The sequence below is a fragment of the Juglans regia genome, chromosome 2 (genome assembly GCF_001411555.2).
Source record: "Juglans regia cultivar Chandler chromosome 2, Walnut 2.0, whole genome shotgun sequence".
Taxonomy (NCBI): Eukaryota; Viridiplantae; Streptophyta; class Magnoliopsida; order Fagales; family Juglandaceae; genus Juglans; species Juglans regia.
The window spans coordinates 12509032-12522757 of NC_049902.1; the positions used below are offsets into that span (position 1 = coordinate 12509032).

Below are 13726 nucleotides of genomic sequence, written 5' to 3' on the forward strand. Positions count from 1 at the left end.
ACTACAGGTTCTGTTTTATCTTTATTGATAAAAATTCGAGAATTCTCTCTGTGTTTTTTTTTCTTTTTCTTTTTTGTTTTTCACGGCAACTAATTTAAGATTAATCTTTTTTCCTCCAAAGAAATCTTTTCCTTCGACATGATGGTTTTGAAGAAAACAAACACGACAAAACAAAAGGTAAATAAATCAAAGATTTGGGCAAATATATATATAAAATAAAATTAAAAAAAAAAAAAAACAAGTACTGCATTGTCGTTTCAGTAACATAGAGTAGTAATATTACTACTACAGATGATTCTTTTTCCCTTCTGTACAACCAAACAACAAGAAACAAAACCCTAATTGTCTGCATCTCTTTCTTTATATCTGATGAGGACGACGACGAAGATCTCAAAATATATTTACAAAAAAAGAAAGGAGCAAGGAAAAAAAAAAGATCTCCGTAAATCACCATATTAGAGGTCTGTCTCTTCTCTCTTCTAACCTCGCTGACAATCTAAGAAATGTTTAAAAAAAAAAGAAAAAGAGAAGGGGTAATCCTCAGAAGAAGTCGTCAGAGGACAAGGAACTGAGGAGGTCGTGGAAATCACGCGAGTGGTCGTGGCCAAGGCGGAGGGCCTCGAGGACGCGCTCGAAGACGAGGACGTGACAGGGGATGCGGAGCACGCCCTTCTGTTCGTAGCCGTACTCCTGAGCCGACTTGTTGAGCAGCTTGACGAAAACAGGGTGGTTGAGGAGCTCCGCGGAAACCACGAACCGCTCCATCTCGTCGCCCACGTAGACCGGCACGTGGCCCTGGGGGACCACGGGAGAATTGGAAGACGACCGGCGCAGCTTGGCCCGGAAGGACTCCACCCGGCGAGGCTGGCTGCCCTGATCCGGGTTAGACTGGAGCAGGCAGTACTGAGACGAGTCGGCGACACGGGAGAGGCGACGAATAAGCTGTTTCATGTTTACAAAGAAGAAGAAGAAGAAGAAGGAGCAGCTGCTGCCAAACAGTCAGAAAGAGAAGAAGACGAGGAAAGGAGGAGGAAAGTGGGAGACGAGAGAGAGCGTGGTGGGTGTGAAGGGGAGAGAAGGGGTAATATATAAGTTTATAACAAAGGGTAAGAGAGAGAATAGAAAAGCAGTGTACTGTAGACATAGAAAGGTCATGATGAGAGAATTGTTGGGAGGTACAGGTTGGCGTACTTGGGAGGTACAATTAGTAGGGGGCACTCTCTCTCCTTTCTTTATTTTATTTTTTATTTACCTTTCTCTATTTCTTTATTTATTTTTAGATAAGTTCGAGGATATACGGTATGATTCACCATGCTTAACTATCATGAAAGCCGTCCGGGGCAGGTGAGACTGCCTGCTTAGCACTCTTTCCTTTTTCTTTTTTTTTTTTTTTTTTTTTTTTTTTTAATTTATAAAACGATAGGGTGAAAGGCAAAGGAGATTACTAGTCAAATTAGAGCATTGATCAGTTTAAAATTTGACTATGGATATTTTTGGACAGTGATAAGTGTTGTGAATAGGTGTAAATAGTAATAAAAAAAGAATAATAAAATATTAAATAAATAAAAAATAGGTGAATTATAGTAGAATATTCTAAAAATATATGAAATATTCTTAGATATTAATGAATAGTAGTTAAGTATTTTTGCTAAAGTAAAAGTTATTGAAGATATTAATTCATATTAGGCTATTCATTTTAAAGTTAAAATAATAATATAATATTATATATTTTAATAATATTATTTTTCTAATAATTTTTATATATTTTTTATAAATACACTTCATATATTATTTAATAATTTAATTTTTATTTAAAATTATTGTTTCCCAACTATTTTCCATATCAACCTAATTATCCAGCATAATATAGCCTTATTTACAAGAAATATTTCCTGAGAAATCTAGACATAATATAGCATTGTTTACTAATAAAAGTTTTAAAAAGAATTTAATAAAGCCTTGTTGATTATTTATGAATAAAATATGAGTTTGATGAGTGAATAGTGACTCTCCAACTTTGGAAATTCATTTAAGAGTTACTGTAACTCAAAGTCCAAATTAAAAGTTTTAGTTAGTCAAATACAAATTATTTATACAAAACTTAGCTATATTTTAAATTTCACTGACATTTGGTTAGTTCAATCACTAATTGTACAAAAAATTAGTGGAGGGCACAAATAAGTTCCAAAAATTAATAAATTTTTATTTCTTCTGTAATTATTTTATAACTTTATTTTAAATTGAAAATAATTAAGTAAAATCAAGATTAATTTTAATGAGATGTTGTAATTATATTTATTGATTATAAAATAAGCTGTGAATTAATTGTAATGGTATTCACATCGAGTCGAGTTCTTGTTGAGTTTGATCTATAACCGACTTCATTAAGTATTTTGCCAAAATTTAAGTCATTTAATTAAGTAAAGCGGACATATATAAACCTCTCAATCTTAACTTACTAATTTTGTACTGTATTTATGTCTGAGTTCGCGGACGTTTTTCTAAGAATTTTCAGCCATAACTTTCATAAAATTACTGTCCGTTTGAGAGCCTATTAAAAGACACTTGTAGTACTGCTCACGACAGCCCGCAAAATTCAACTAATTTAATTTCTAGTTTAATTGCGTCGCTGGTTCTTATCTTTTGATCAGCATAATAGAAAATATTGAGTAATTCAACTGTGAAGTATATAAACGTTACATAATCGTTTTGAAAAAAAGTATAGTTTATTATTAAAAATTTAATTTTTTTATATGAATCTCATATTTAATTTATTCATTTTTTTTAAGATGATTACGTGGTGGTTGTACAATTCACGATTGTAAATATATTTTCTCTTTCTATTTTATTAAGAAAAATAGAAGAAAAAAAAAATCATACGATGGGCGCGCAAATGTTATGTGGTTGTATGATTAATTTGGCTGTAAAAGAGTATGAAATGTCCAGAGTATGTCTATCAGTTATAGATATAATAATCAGAGTTTTATTTATTTTATGTCTTTTTAATTTGTAATTAGCATTTTGATGATTGGTAATAGTCCTGATTTTTTCTCTCAATTAATTTATGAATAATATTTATTTAAAAAAAAACAGAAAAGAAAGGAAATTGAAGTATACGGGATGTGAATAATGGTTCTCAAAGTTGTGAAAACATTAAATAGATATATCAAATTGGCAATATTTATTAATATGAAAAAAAAAGGCAGGATCGAATTTTGCTATTTGTGAAATCATTACTTGTCCCAAAAAATTAAACTGATTGAAATAGATGGATTTTATTATTTATTTTATATCTTAACACTCCCACTTATATGTGGGCCAGACTTTCCCTCAATGTGTAGCTCAACATGTTGAATATTTAATTAAATGGGATAGAGTGTAGAGTCAAAGTTCGAACTCAGGACCTCTACTCTGATACCATGTAAAATCACTACTTGTCTCAAAAGTTTAAACTAATAGAAAGATGTAAATTTTATTATTTATTTTATATCTTAATACTACTAAAATTGGGTAGCTTAATTTGGGATTGTAGGTTCTTTTATTGCAACTATAAATAGCTAGCTAGAAAAAGGGATTTGAAGAATTCTCTTCTAAATCCTCTTTCAAATCAAACAATAACACGAGGATAGGATGTGATGTGTAGTATAGAGTTCTTAAAATAACAAAACTCGCATATTATCTATTATGAGTTTTTTCCACCAAGTCTAAATGTTCAATAATTTTTAATAGATTCTACTTAATTATTCGTCTGTTTATCATTTGAACTCCTCAAATTTGAATGATTCTTATCATAGAAAAATAGTAAAATTTATATTAAAATAGAAAGAGAAAGGTCCAAGTGAAGTTTAGATTTTACACTTTCCATTATATAGAGTTAAATAATTCATTATATATATATATAAATATATATATATATATATATATATATATATACCTCATGTTACGAATTAGTCTTCTAATAAAAGAAAGATATGACAAAAAGACCAATTAATTAGTTATAAGTAAATGTGATAAATATAAAAAATTCATATAGAAGTTTTGAGTCTTGACTTTGACAACTGAGTTCATAGAAGAAGCTTCTGTGAGCTGAGAGCTAATTTGATAGGCAAAAAAAGCTTTTGAACGGCCTACTCTTATCATATCACAAACTCACCGGGGAAAAAAAAAAATTAAAAAAATCAGTATTTTTTTTATTTAAATACAGTAGATATCACATGACATGACGTGAATTTTAAAATATTTATTAATATTCGTATAAATTTTTTGAATATCTGTATGAAATTATAAATGTTGAAAACTGAAATAACCAATCAGGGCACTTTGTTTTTCTTTTATAAATTTATATTTTGAATTTAAGTTGGAGAGAGGATTATAATATTTGGGATCCAAAAATAAATCTGAAAGCCAGTAAATATATAGAGAAGCCTAGAAAATAAATTATTATAAATATTAGTTCACCAACCGAGATCTTTGGATGGAGAGAAATATAAAAATAATAAAAGAGTACTATAAGTCATTTTTAAGTATTTTTTTATATATTTTATTGATATGATTTATTAAAATAATTATTTTATATTAAACAAAATGACGAAATCAATCGTGTTAATAGAATGTGCAAAAAATACATAAAAATAACTGTATATAAAATTCTTGATAATATAAAAAAAGGAATAAAGTCTCGTTTGAATATAGAAACACTCTCAATCTATTTTATTTTATTTCATTTTATATCATATCATCATTACAATTTTTTTAAATTTTAAAATTTAAAATAATAATATTTAATTTAATTTATTTAAAATCATCTTATTTTATCATACTATTGAAAAGAATCCAATGGTACAAAATACAAAGTGACAAAAGACTAGGATAAGAATAATATTGATTGACAAAAAAAACAAACCTAAGAAAAGTAAATAACGCAGGTGCAGCGCAATTTCCGGTATAGTTTCCGTAGTCCGTTGTAGTACAGTTCCGTGACTCTTCATTTTCAATGTCCTGCCCTTTTCCCCCTCGTCTTTATTTCCTCCTCTTTTCATGTCTGTTACTTTTCGAACTGTCACGCTCTTTCCAACGCGTGGTTACACACTCCAATCAATATCCGTGACTCTCGAGCGCGATTTACAAATGATGCGGAGGTAGATATGGCTTCTATACGTGGACTTAGTTGAGGAAACAAAAAAAAAGGGAATATGATAGTCATGTTCCTCTGTTTAGGGCTAAGGATATATCATGCTTCATTGGCTTTTCCATACCTTGTAAGGACCCTTTTTTTTTTTTTTTCAGAATAAGAATTACATTTTATTTATGATAGTGAACATATAAATATGACTTAAAAATTTAATTACAAACGTTAATAACTCCCTAATACACTTTCATAATTGACATGATTTAGTTCAGACGACAGATCTCTAAAGACCTAAGTCTAAGAGATCCGTCGTGTACATCTCTGTCCCCGACAGAGTAACAGTACCTTGTAAGGACCCTTGTGAATAGGTCAGATGGGAATACAATCCAATGAATTATATTCGATTGTTGGGTAGGGTTTTAAATTTTAAATCTGATTTCTTCCATTTGGAGATCAAGTCTTACATGCCTTCTAGTTCAAAAGATTTTTGCTCGATTGCTAGAACATAGTAAAAGATAAATAGATACAAAAATTATATTAAAAAATTATTTATGCAAGTCTATTGTCTCGGTGTAAGACTTTTGAAAAAAAAATGAGATTTACTAAAAAAGTTATTTTTTATGATGGGTTTCACATTTTTAAGAGGTTTGTACACCCTAAGTTTAAATCTAGCATTACTCAATCAATTGATCCATGGCGGGCATGCAGGATAACATTTAATCATTTCTTTTAGAGCTGTGCTACCATCATTCCTATACACCACACTTATTTTATTTTAATTTTTTTATTTGTTTATGATAACATTTTACCATAATTGGATAAAAAAAAATTAAAATGAATTGCTTTATGCCTTTGGTAAATTCAATCTAGATTTCGTTTTTAAGTGGATAAAATCAAACTTATTTTTAGGACTTTTAAGGGATGTAAGTGAATAGATTATGAAGCTAGCTAGCTAGCCAAACTCAAATATTCGGCTCAAGCTCATGAGTTTGAGAAAGATAATTCAAACCCAAAATTAATAGTTTTGGGTCTAATTTTTATCAATGGGTCTAATTTCATTAATAAGAGATAGAAGCTATTTTCTTAAGAGTTTTCATATATGTTGCACCTTAGCCCCTCATTGTTTGGATATGACACTAATATTTATCATCTCTTGAATCAGCTTCTTTTACATAAACTCATTCAAATGTTGTTGGGTAGTGCCATATATATGCATGTATGATCATAGCGAGATGAGTGAGACAATACTAGTTATTTAAACTCCTCATTTTCTTGCTTCTCCTCATTGTCCATACATGCATATATGGGGGATCCGAGGAGTCCTCCCGAGGTGCCCTTTCCATCAAATTTTCAACCATTTTTATCCAATCTCTCTCTAATATGCAAACTCAGCACGTACACTAGTGTTATCTTCAATGTTAATATAATAACATCTTATCGCCAAGAAAAATCAGTATCATTTCTATAGTACTATTGGTATATTCCTGATCATTTAAATTGCTTTGTAATTTCACTCATGTACGTCTTTAATTGGCTTAGTTTGACTTTATATTATAGGATCTCCATAAGCCTTTGTTATAGAAAAAAGGTGGAAGGCGCATAAAAGAATATTGCAAACAAGCTTGTCATTGGTATTGCCAAACAAATCCTGAAAAATATATGTCAAATTTCCTATTTATCCTTGATAGAGATAATATTTGACAGTTCTAAGTTCATAGGTAACTTAACAATAATTACAACGAAAAAGATTGCATATAGTATTAGTTTCCATTTATGTATATATATATATGTTACTGATATTAGTATTAGATTCTAGGAAATATAAAAAATCAAGGGTTTCAGATCTGATTTTCGTTCGAGGGGGAGGAGACCTTGGCTTCCTCCTCCTCCTCCCTCTCATTTCCTCCCGCCTTCCTTCATTCTTCCATTCACCCACCTTGTCTATCAAGATTTTTTTTTTGTTTAGTTTTTTTTTTTTTTTTTTTGCTTCCTTCAATGTCGAAAAAGACAAATTTACAGCTTTCTAGCAACTTCCAAGAGACACGCATGGTACAAGCAAATTCACAGGTCGAAAATCATTCGGAAGAAAGTGGTTGTTTTGCAAGAATCACCGAGCATGGTTCTCATGCGCCACCCTTTCCGGCAGCTCTTTTCGACACACGCACCAAATCACGAAACTCACCACCACCAAACCATTCAGATATGACCATTGTGGCTGAAAAAAAATAAGTGTGTTGCCTTCACGAACCGTCACAGATTTCAAAGTCTATCAGAGTTTGTCCAAACTGTAATCTGTACTTTTTTGTTTCTATCTTACTGCTTTCCCTTTTGTTTTCTTTATTGTTAATTAAAAAAAAAAAAAGTTCATCTCTCGGACTTTTATTTATAGAGGTTGAGTCATCTTTTTCTATGAAGAGTGAAGTTGAGTCTCTGTTTAGACGAAAAGTGTTGTCTCTTAGACGTTTTTCTGTAGAGAGTATCAGCAATAGTAAATATTAGACCAGCCACAGAAGGAAATAATATATTGGTAGAGCTCCAAATGCATTATTTTAGTTTATGATGTCATGTTTGATATGAGACATCCCAGAATGTATCCAGTAATGTATGTAAATTTTTTTTATAAATGAATGATGACAATTTTCCTTAAAAAAAATAAAGATACTGGGTGTTAACGTCGTGTTTCGTATGCATTTGAGTCAAATTTCAGCAACTCAGGTCTTCAAAACTTGGGCCTGCGAAAATAGAGAAAAATGCAATCTGGGAGATGGTGGCCTTGGGGCTGGGGAGTTCCGATATCAAAGTTAGTAAAGTTTCTTGGAAGTTTATAAATAAGTAAATGAGTCTAGGGATCAGAGAGAGTTTTTCATACCTGACAGTTGCTGTTTATACTAGGAGTCTAGGAGAGACAAATCGTGTCTACCCCCATGGAGTCCGTGTCTTTCGTACTGTTCATTTTGTCAGAGTTCATTAATACGGCATGACTCTGCGACGGCGTCATTAATATAGCATGTAGCTCAGGTAGTGGTGTCAGTAATGCGGCGTGGTTCCCTGATTTGCCTCACCCCGCTAGCGTCCTTGGTGATCTGTTGATGCCTCCCATGTCAGGAGATCGAAGGTCCCCTGTACTTTCCGTCCATTACGCGGGCAAACACTCAAGAGTTGGACACTATTCGAGGGGTCTCCAGGTCGACGAGTCTCATCCCCTTGTAGCACGTTCCCTTATGCAGGTAACATCTAGAAGAGCCTACCTATGGATCGGGCCGAAGAGTCTACTTGTTCTAGGTTGGGCATTTGCTTGTTGTCCCCTTAGTTACACTTCTCAGACCCATTGAGGTAGAAGGGAAAAAACTCCTCACAAATACCTTGCTAATTCTCACCGAACTAGTACAGTGAGAATTATTATTAATCTTGAATCCATCTTGCCATTAAGGCCGGGATCCTTCTGCTAACGTGTACACAGCTCCGAAATTTGAGCTGGCTCCCATCGCTTGGCTATCCTAGTATCGTTTTCTTTTCATTTTCGTTTGCACGTCTCTCGATAACTTTGATGGCATCTTTTCAATCGTATCAATGTCAAGGACGTCACGTCAAGCGACTCTTACCTTCACGTCGCTTTATGATACGTATGTTTTGAAATTTAAAGCGACTCATACTTCTCCCTTATGCCCATTTTCAGTATTGGTGAGGCTTCTGTACAAAGTATGTGTGCCTCTAGGCCATTGGTAGTGTCTAGGCAAGTGTAAAGTTATCCTCCATATTCGTGCTGGAAATGTATAACTTTGTAGGTTGATTTGGCCTTGTCTTTATTGATAGTGAGTTTTACACCTTGGATTTCCTTAAAAGTTAGCCTATTTGTCTCGATTCACGGGTTCTGTCTAAATCAAGTCGGATAAATATTATTGTATATACCACAACCCCCTTGGGTTTCTTTTTTTCTTTTTTTTGAGGCAAATTTGTGTTTTTTTTTTTTCTTTCTTTTCTTTTTTTTTTTTTTTAATTTTCTCATGCGGTAAAAATAGTGGCTCAGCTTAATAGCTTAATATGAGTGAAGGGGTTACTCTCCTCTCTCTCTCTCTCTCTCTCTCTCTCTCTCTCTCTCTATAAATAATTCATCTACAAGGTGATCTTATAAAAATATATTCATAAATTAACGTAACTTGCATATAATTCATTATATTTACTTTATAATAAAAATAATTTTATAATTTAATATATCACATCAACACATATTAAATTTGAGTGTTTACTTTTTTTAAGATCTTTTGGTATAAGATGTAGCGCTCATCTCGTATTATCCCAATGAGCAAAATAAGGAAGCATGAGGCCATCAAGGTTCTTTAGACTAGATGGCATAAGACCTAATTTCTAAGAAAACCGAGTTCGAACCCTCCACATCCCATTAAAAAAAAAAAAACTTTTGTGTAAAGATTTTTATGTTTGGTATAGAAAATTCCTTTTGATATTTCCTGTTTGAATAAACTTTATTTTGAGTGGAATGTACAAAACTTATATAAAATGGAATCAAGTGGAATGCATAAATATTTTTATAATAATATATTTATCCCAATATAGATAGAGAAATTTAGACAGTGAGTTAAGTTGAGATGAAATAAGAGTTGAAAATTAAATAAAATATTGTTATAATATAAATTTTAATATAATTTTTATTTTTAAATTTGAAAAAGTTGAATTGTTTATTATACTTTATTTAAAAAAATTATAATGATTAGATAAGATGAATTGAGATTAACTCATTATCAAAACAAAACTTTAATTAGCATTAAAATTGAGTGAGATGATATGAGAATTTTGTGAATAGTAATAAGATAGTTTGTGAATAGTAGTGAGATAGTTTGAGTTGCGTATTTTTTGAGTTTTGAGAAAGAATAGAGAAAAAATTGAATAAAAAATATTATAAAATTAAAATATTATAAGAATATAGTTTTATAATATAATTTTTATTTAAAAATTTTAAAAAAATTATATTAAAAAAAATTAAAATCAGATAATAATTTTATATCTCCAAAGCCCTAACAGCCGAAAGGCCCGAAACACATTGAATTGTCAGATGCGAAGGCGTGAGGGAGGAGGTGGAACGTGGATCTCACCAACTTAAAACCAACGCACGGTTCAAAAAGCAGTGGCGAGTGGTCCTTCCGTAGAATGCCGTACCATACAGTCATCACTCATACAGGGCGACTGAAGAAAGCAACCGCCGACCTACCGTTTTGGCATTATATACCGCGAACGATATAAAAAGATAAAAACAAGCTATAAAGGTGCAAAAGTTGATTTAGAAATAAGAGGCTTTTTTTTATGCAAAGAGATCATGAATTCAAATTCTTTTAGATATCTTGTAAAAAAAAAATGACATTAATATTCGTTATTTTAATCATGATTGATAATTATTTTATGTTTTTAAATTTAATATAAAATTTATACTCAAAACTCTGATCAGGATTTATATAATCGAACTTGTCACGTAAGATTTGAATTTGATATTTTTTTAAAAAAATTCACTAACTGATGATATGTTAAAATTACTAATCTAATTAAAAGAAAAACTAAGTTGATATTATATATATATATATAAGAATGAAAAATTCTTCTCATCAATTACTATTTACTATTTCATATTTTATAAAGAACATCCGCACATTTTATGAAAAAAATTATAAATATAGAATGTGAAAATAAATAGTAACTTATATATAGAATTTCGAGCAATACTACACAATTTTTTCAATCTCAACACATATTATTTTTTTTTTAATTTTTAAATTTTTTTTTGAGTTTATTCTTTTTAAACTAATTCAATTCTTCTATTTATTATTTATATATTAAATATTTAATAAAAAAATAATAAAAATTAAAAAAATAATAAAACTTGTGTGAATAATAAAAAATTGTTTACAATTTTTCTAGAATTTCTCATAAACTATTCAAATCATTCTTTATATCATTTGAAAGCACGATTGTGGTCCCCTTTTTTAAAAATAAAAAGAAAAAGAAAAAAAAAGTAATAACTCATGACATGGAAATCCACAATCTGGGTCCCAACGTGCAACCATGCTACACGTGGGCCACATGAGGTTTGTTTTTATTCTTTGTGCGTGTTTGAGATCTTATCTATCTTTTCTACTTTTTTTTCTAATGGCTATGCTTTTCTTATCGTAATTAAAGTGTTCATTTTGTTCAAATTGGTCTAGTTTTATTTCATGCACTAAAGGAGAAAGCAGATTACAAAAAAAAAAAAAAAAACTAAAGGAGAAAGGCAGGGGTGGGGACCTTTTGTCTCTCAGTTCCAGTCCCCAGATTCTTTGTCCAACCGTTACTTTCAGTACGCACGATACCAGTTGAGATTCCCCCACATCCATCTCCCGTGCACAAACAAATACCCATTATACTTAAATACATATACATACATACATATTTTATACATTTATATATCGGTTTTGCTTTGTACAACCGCCCTTGCAGAACCATGTGTAACCGAATGACGTGACTCTGACAAAATTTAACAACTCAACTAAATCACTGTCACACACACACTCTCTCTCTATTTTCTGAAAAACCAAAGTGTTTATAGACTCAAGCGGTGAACAGAAGCGAACCCACCATGTTATGTCTGAGACCAAACCCTTTTGTTTTTTTTCTTCTTCTTTCTTTATCTGTCTTCTTCTTCATCTCTTCAGCCTTCGCAAGCTCTCGAGTCCACTTATATACCTCTCTCTAAAATTCGAGATCATTCGCCGTTGCTTAGCACAAGATGGAATCTCAAGTGAAGCATGCTGTGGTGGTGAAAGTAATGGGTCAGACCATATCGAGAGGACAAGTGACTCAGGTGAGAGTCAAGTTTCTTAACGATCAGAACTGGTTCATCATGAGGAATGTCAAGGGACCTGTGAGGGAAGGCGATATCCTTACCTTACTAGAGTCTGAAAGAGAAGCAAGAAGATTGCATTAATTGGCTACTCATTGCTCCCCTCCTTCTCAAGTTCTTTTTCTCATTGCTCCCCTCCTTCTCAAGTTCTTTTTGTTTTCTTTTTAGATAAGATGCAACATCTTGCAATCCAAACTCGAAGTTCATATCCATCAACTATACGTCAGCATTTAAATCAACAATAGAACATCTATAAGCGATATATACAAGTAAAAGAGAAGTTTGTATAATAACTTAGTATGAAGTTTCACAAGTGTTTCAATAATACAATTGCATCAGGCTTGAGAGGTGATAGATCCATTTTTTCCTAGTTCCCACTGTCTTGCACGTTCCATCTTCTATTTACGCCATTCCTCCAAAGCTTTCAAGCTGCAAGCATCATTTAGGGAACGGAAATCCTTTAACCTTTTAGAAAGATCAACTGTAGCAGTTTGCTTTGTATCTTTTTGCAGGACCGTCTCTGGCTTTGCATAAGCTTTTTGCTCAATTTCCATCACTCTTTTGATCAATTCCAATGATTGCATAACAAGGTGGATCTCTTCAGATTCTTTGATATACTAGATTTGCGTAGAAGTGAATTAAGATGTAGAGATTCTGTAGCGGGAAGAGGTCGAAGAGAAGAAGTTCTTAAGCAAGAGAAGAGCAACGACGATGTTCAAGAAGCAGACCACAATGGTTGCGTTCCTGAAGGAGAACACTCTCCATGACTACAGTACCTCCATGTTTCTCCTCTTCTTCCTTCTTTTTCTTCTCGAGCTAAAATAGCGACAGAATTCCAACAAGAGTTGCCTCTCTCAGCAAAATATTTTGTTCATGGGTCCCCCAACAAAGACTCCAACTTTGGTTGGATCTTGCCTCTTGGGGTCCTCCGTCTCTAGTGGGGGGGTACCCCTACGTCTAAGCCATCCCAGCAGCAACAATTTGCGGTCCTCCTTCTCAAGTTTTTGTTGGTTTCTCTTTGTGGTTAGTCAATGTCACTTTAAGTACTGTTGGTTTAATGAAGTTTGATTTTGCAATTACCGAGTCTATTATTCTTTGAGGCGTACACAATACCGTTCCATTTCAGAAAGTTTTAATTGAAGAGGGTCAAAAATGTTTTGATTGAAGAGGGATTGCACTTGGGAGTGATAAGTTTCAAAAATGTTTGCGATATGTAGAGGAGAGAAATATAGAGGGAGGAAGAAGAATGTCAAAAAAAAATTAGAAGAGAAAGAGAGAATGAACGAAATGATAAAGACAAAATATAAAAAAAAAAAATAATATTTTTTATCAAAAGTAGTGCCGATTGCATGGAATTTCTCCAACCCTGGTGAAAGTAGAGTTTCTCTTTTTTTTTTATATATATATATATATATATATTCACAATAATTCTATTTGCATGTGGATGATTCTCTCTATTTTTATCATAAAAGGTGGAGATTAGAAATCTTTACGATCGTCTGAATTCCATCTTTAAGAAGTTTTGAATGGTCAAATATTTATATATATATATATATATATTAAAAAAAAGAGATTAACGAAATAATCTTGATCTCTTATAATCTTGATCTCTTATTTTTTTAATGTTATTCGACTCAACAACCTTACATCACATATTTGTTGATGTGAGTTTTTATTTTATATTTTTATTTTATTTTCTTAACAGGTGTATGTGG

The 13726-nt window shown here is 31.8% G+C and overlaps 2 protein-coding genes and 1 pseudogene across 2 annotated transcripts; 1 reads left to right on the forward strand and 2 right to left on the reverse strand.

Moving 5' to 3' along the window:
- Nucleotides 1–228: 228 nt before the first annotated feature.
- LOC109001765 (auxin-responsive protein SAUR71-like) lies at nt 229–1085 on the reverse strand. The gene has a single exon (XM_018979157.2). The coding sequence runs from the start codon at nt 949–951 to the stop codon at nt 541–543; it is 411 nt and encodes a 136-aa protein (XP_018834702.1). The 5' UTR covers nt 952–1085; the 3' UTR covers nt 229–540.
- A 10515-nt stretch (nt 1086–11600) lies between these two features.
- Nucleotides 11601–13182, forward strand: LOC109001764 (40S ribosomal protein S28-2-like). Its single transcript, XM_018979156.2, has 2 exons — nt 11601–12117; nt 12150–13182. The coding sequence occupies exon 1, from the start codon at nt 11898–11900 to the stop codon at nt 12093–12095; it is 198 nt and encodes a 65-aa protein (XP_018834701.2). The 5' UTR covers nt 11601–11897; the 3' UTR covers nt 12096–12117; nt 12150–13182.
- On the reverse strand, nt 12218–13132 carry LOC109001741 (annotated as a pseudogene).
- Nucleotides 13183–13726: the final 544 nt, after the last annotated feature.

Coding starts and splice junctions, on each gene's coding strand:
- LOC109001765 (XM_018979157.2), bottom strand. CDS start 951: ATGAAACAGCTTATTCGTCGCCTCTCCCGTGTCGCCGACTCGTCTCAG.
- LOC109001764 (XM_018979156.2), top strand. CDS start 11,898: ATGGAATCTCAAGTGAAGCATGCTGTGGTGGTGAAAGTAATGGGTCAG.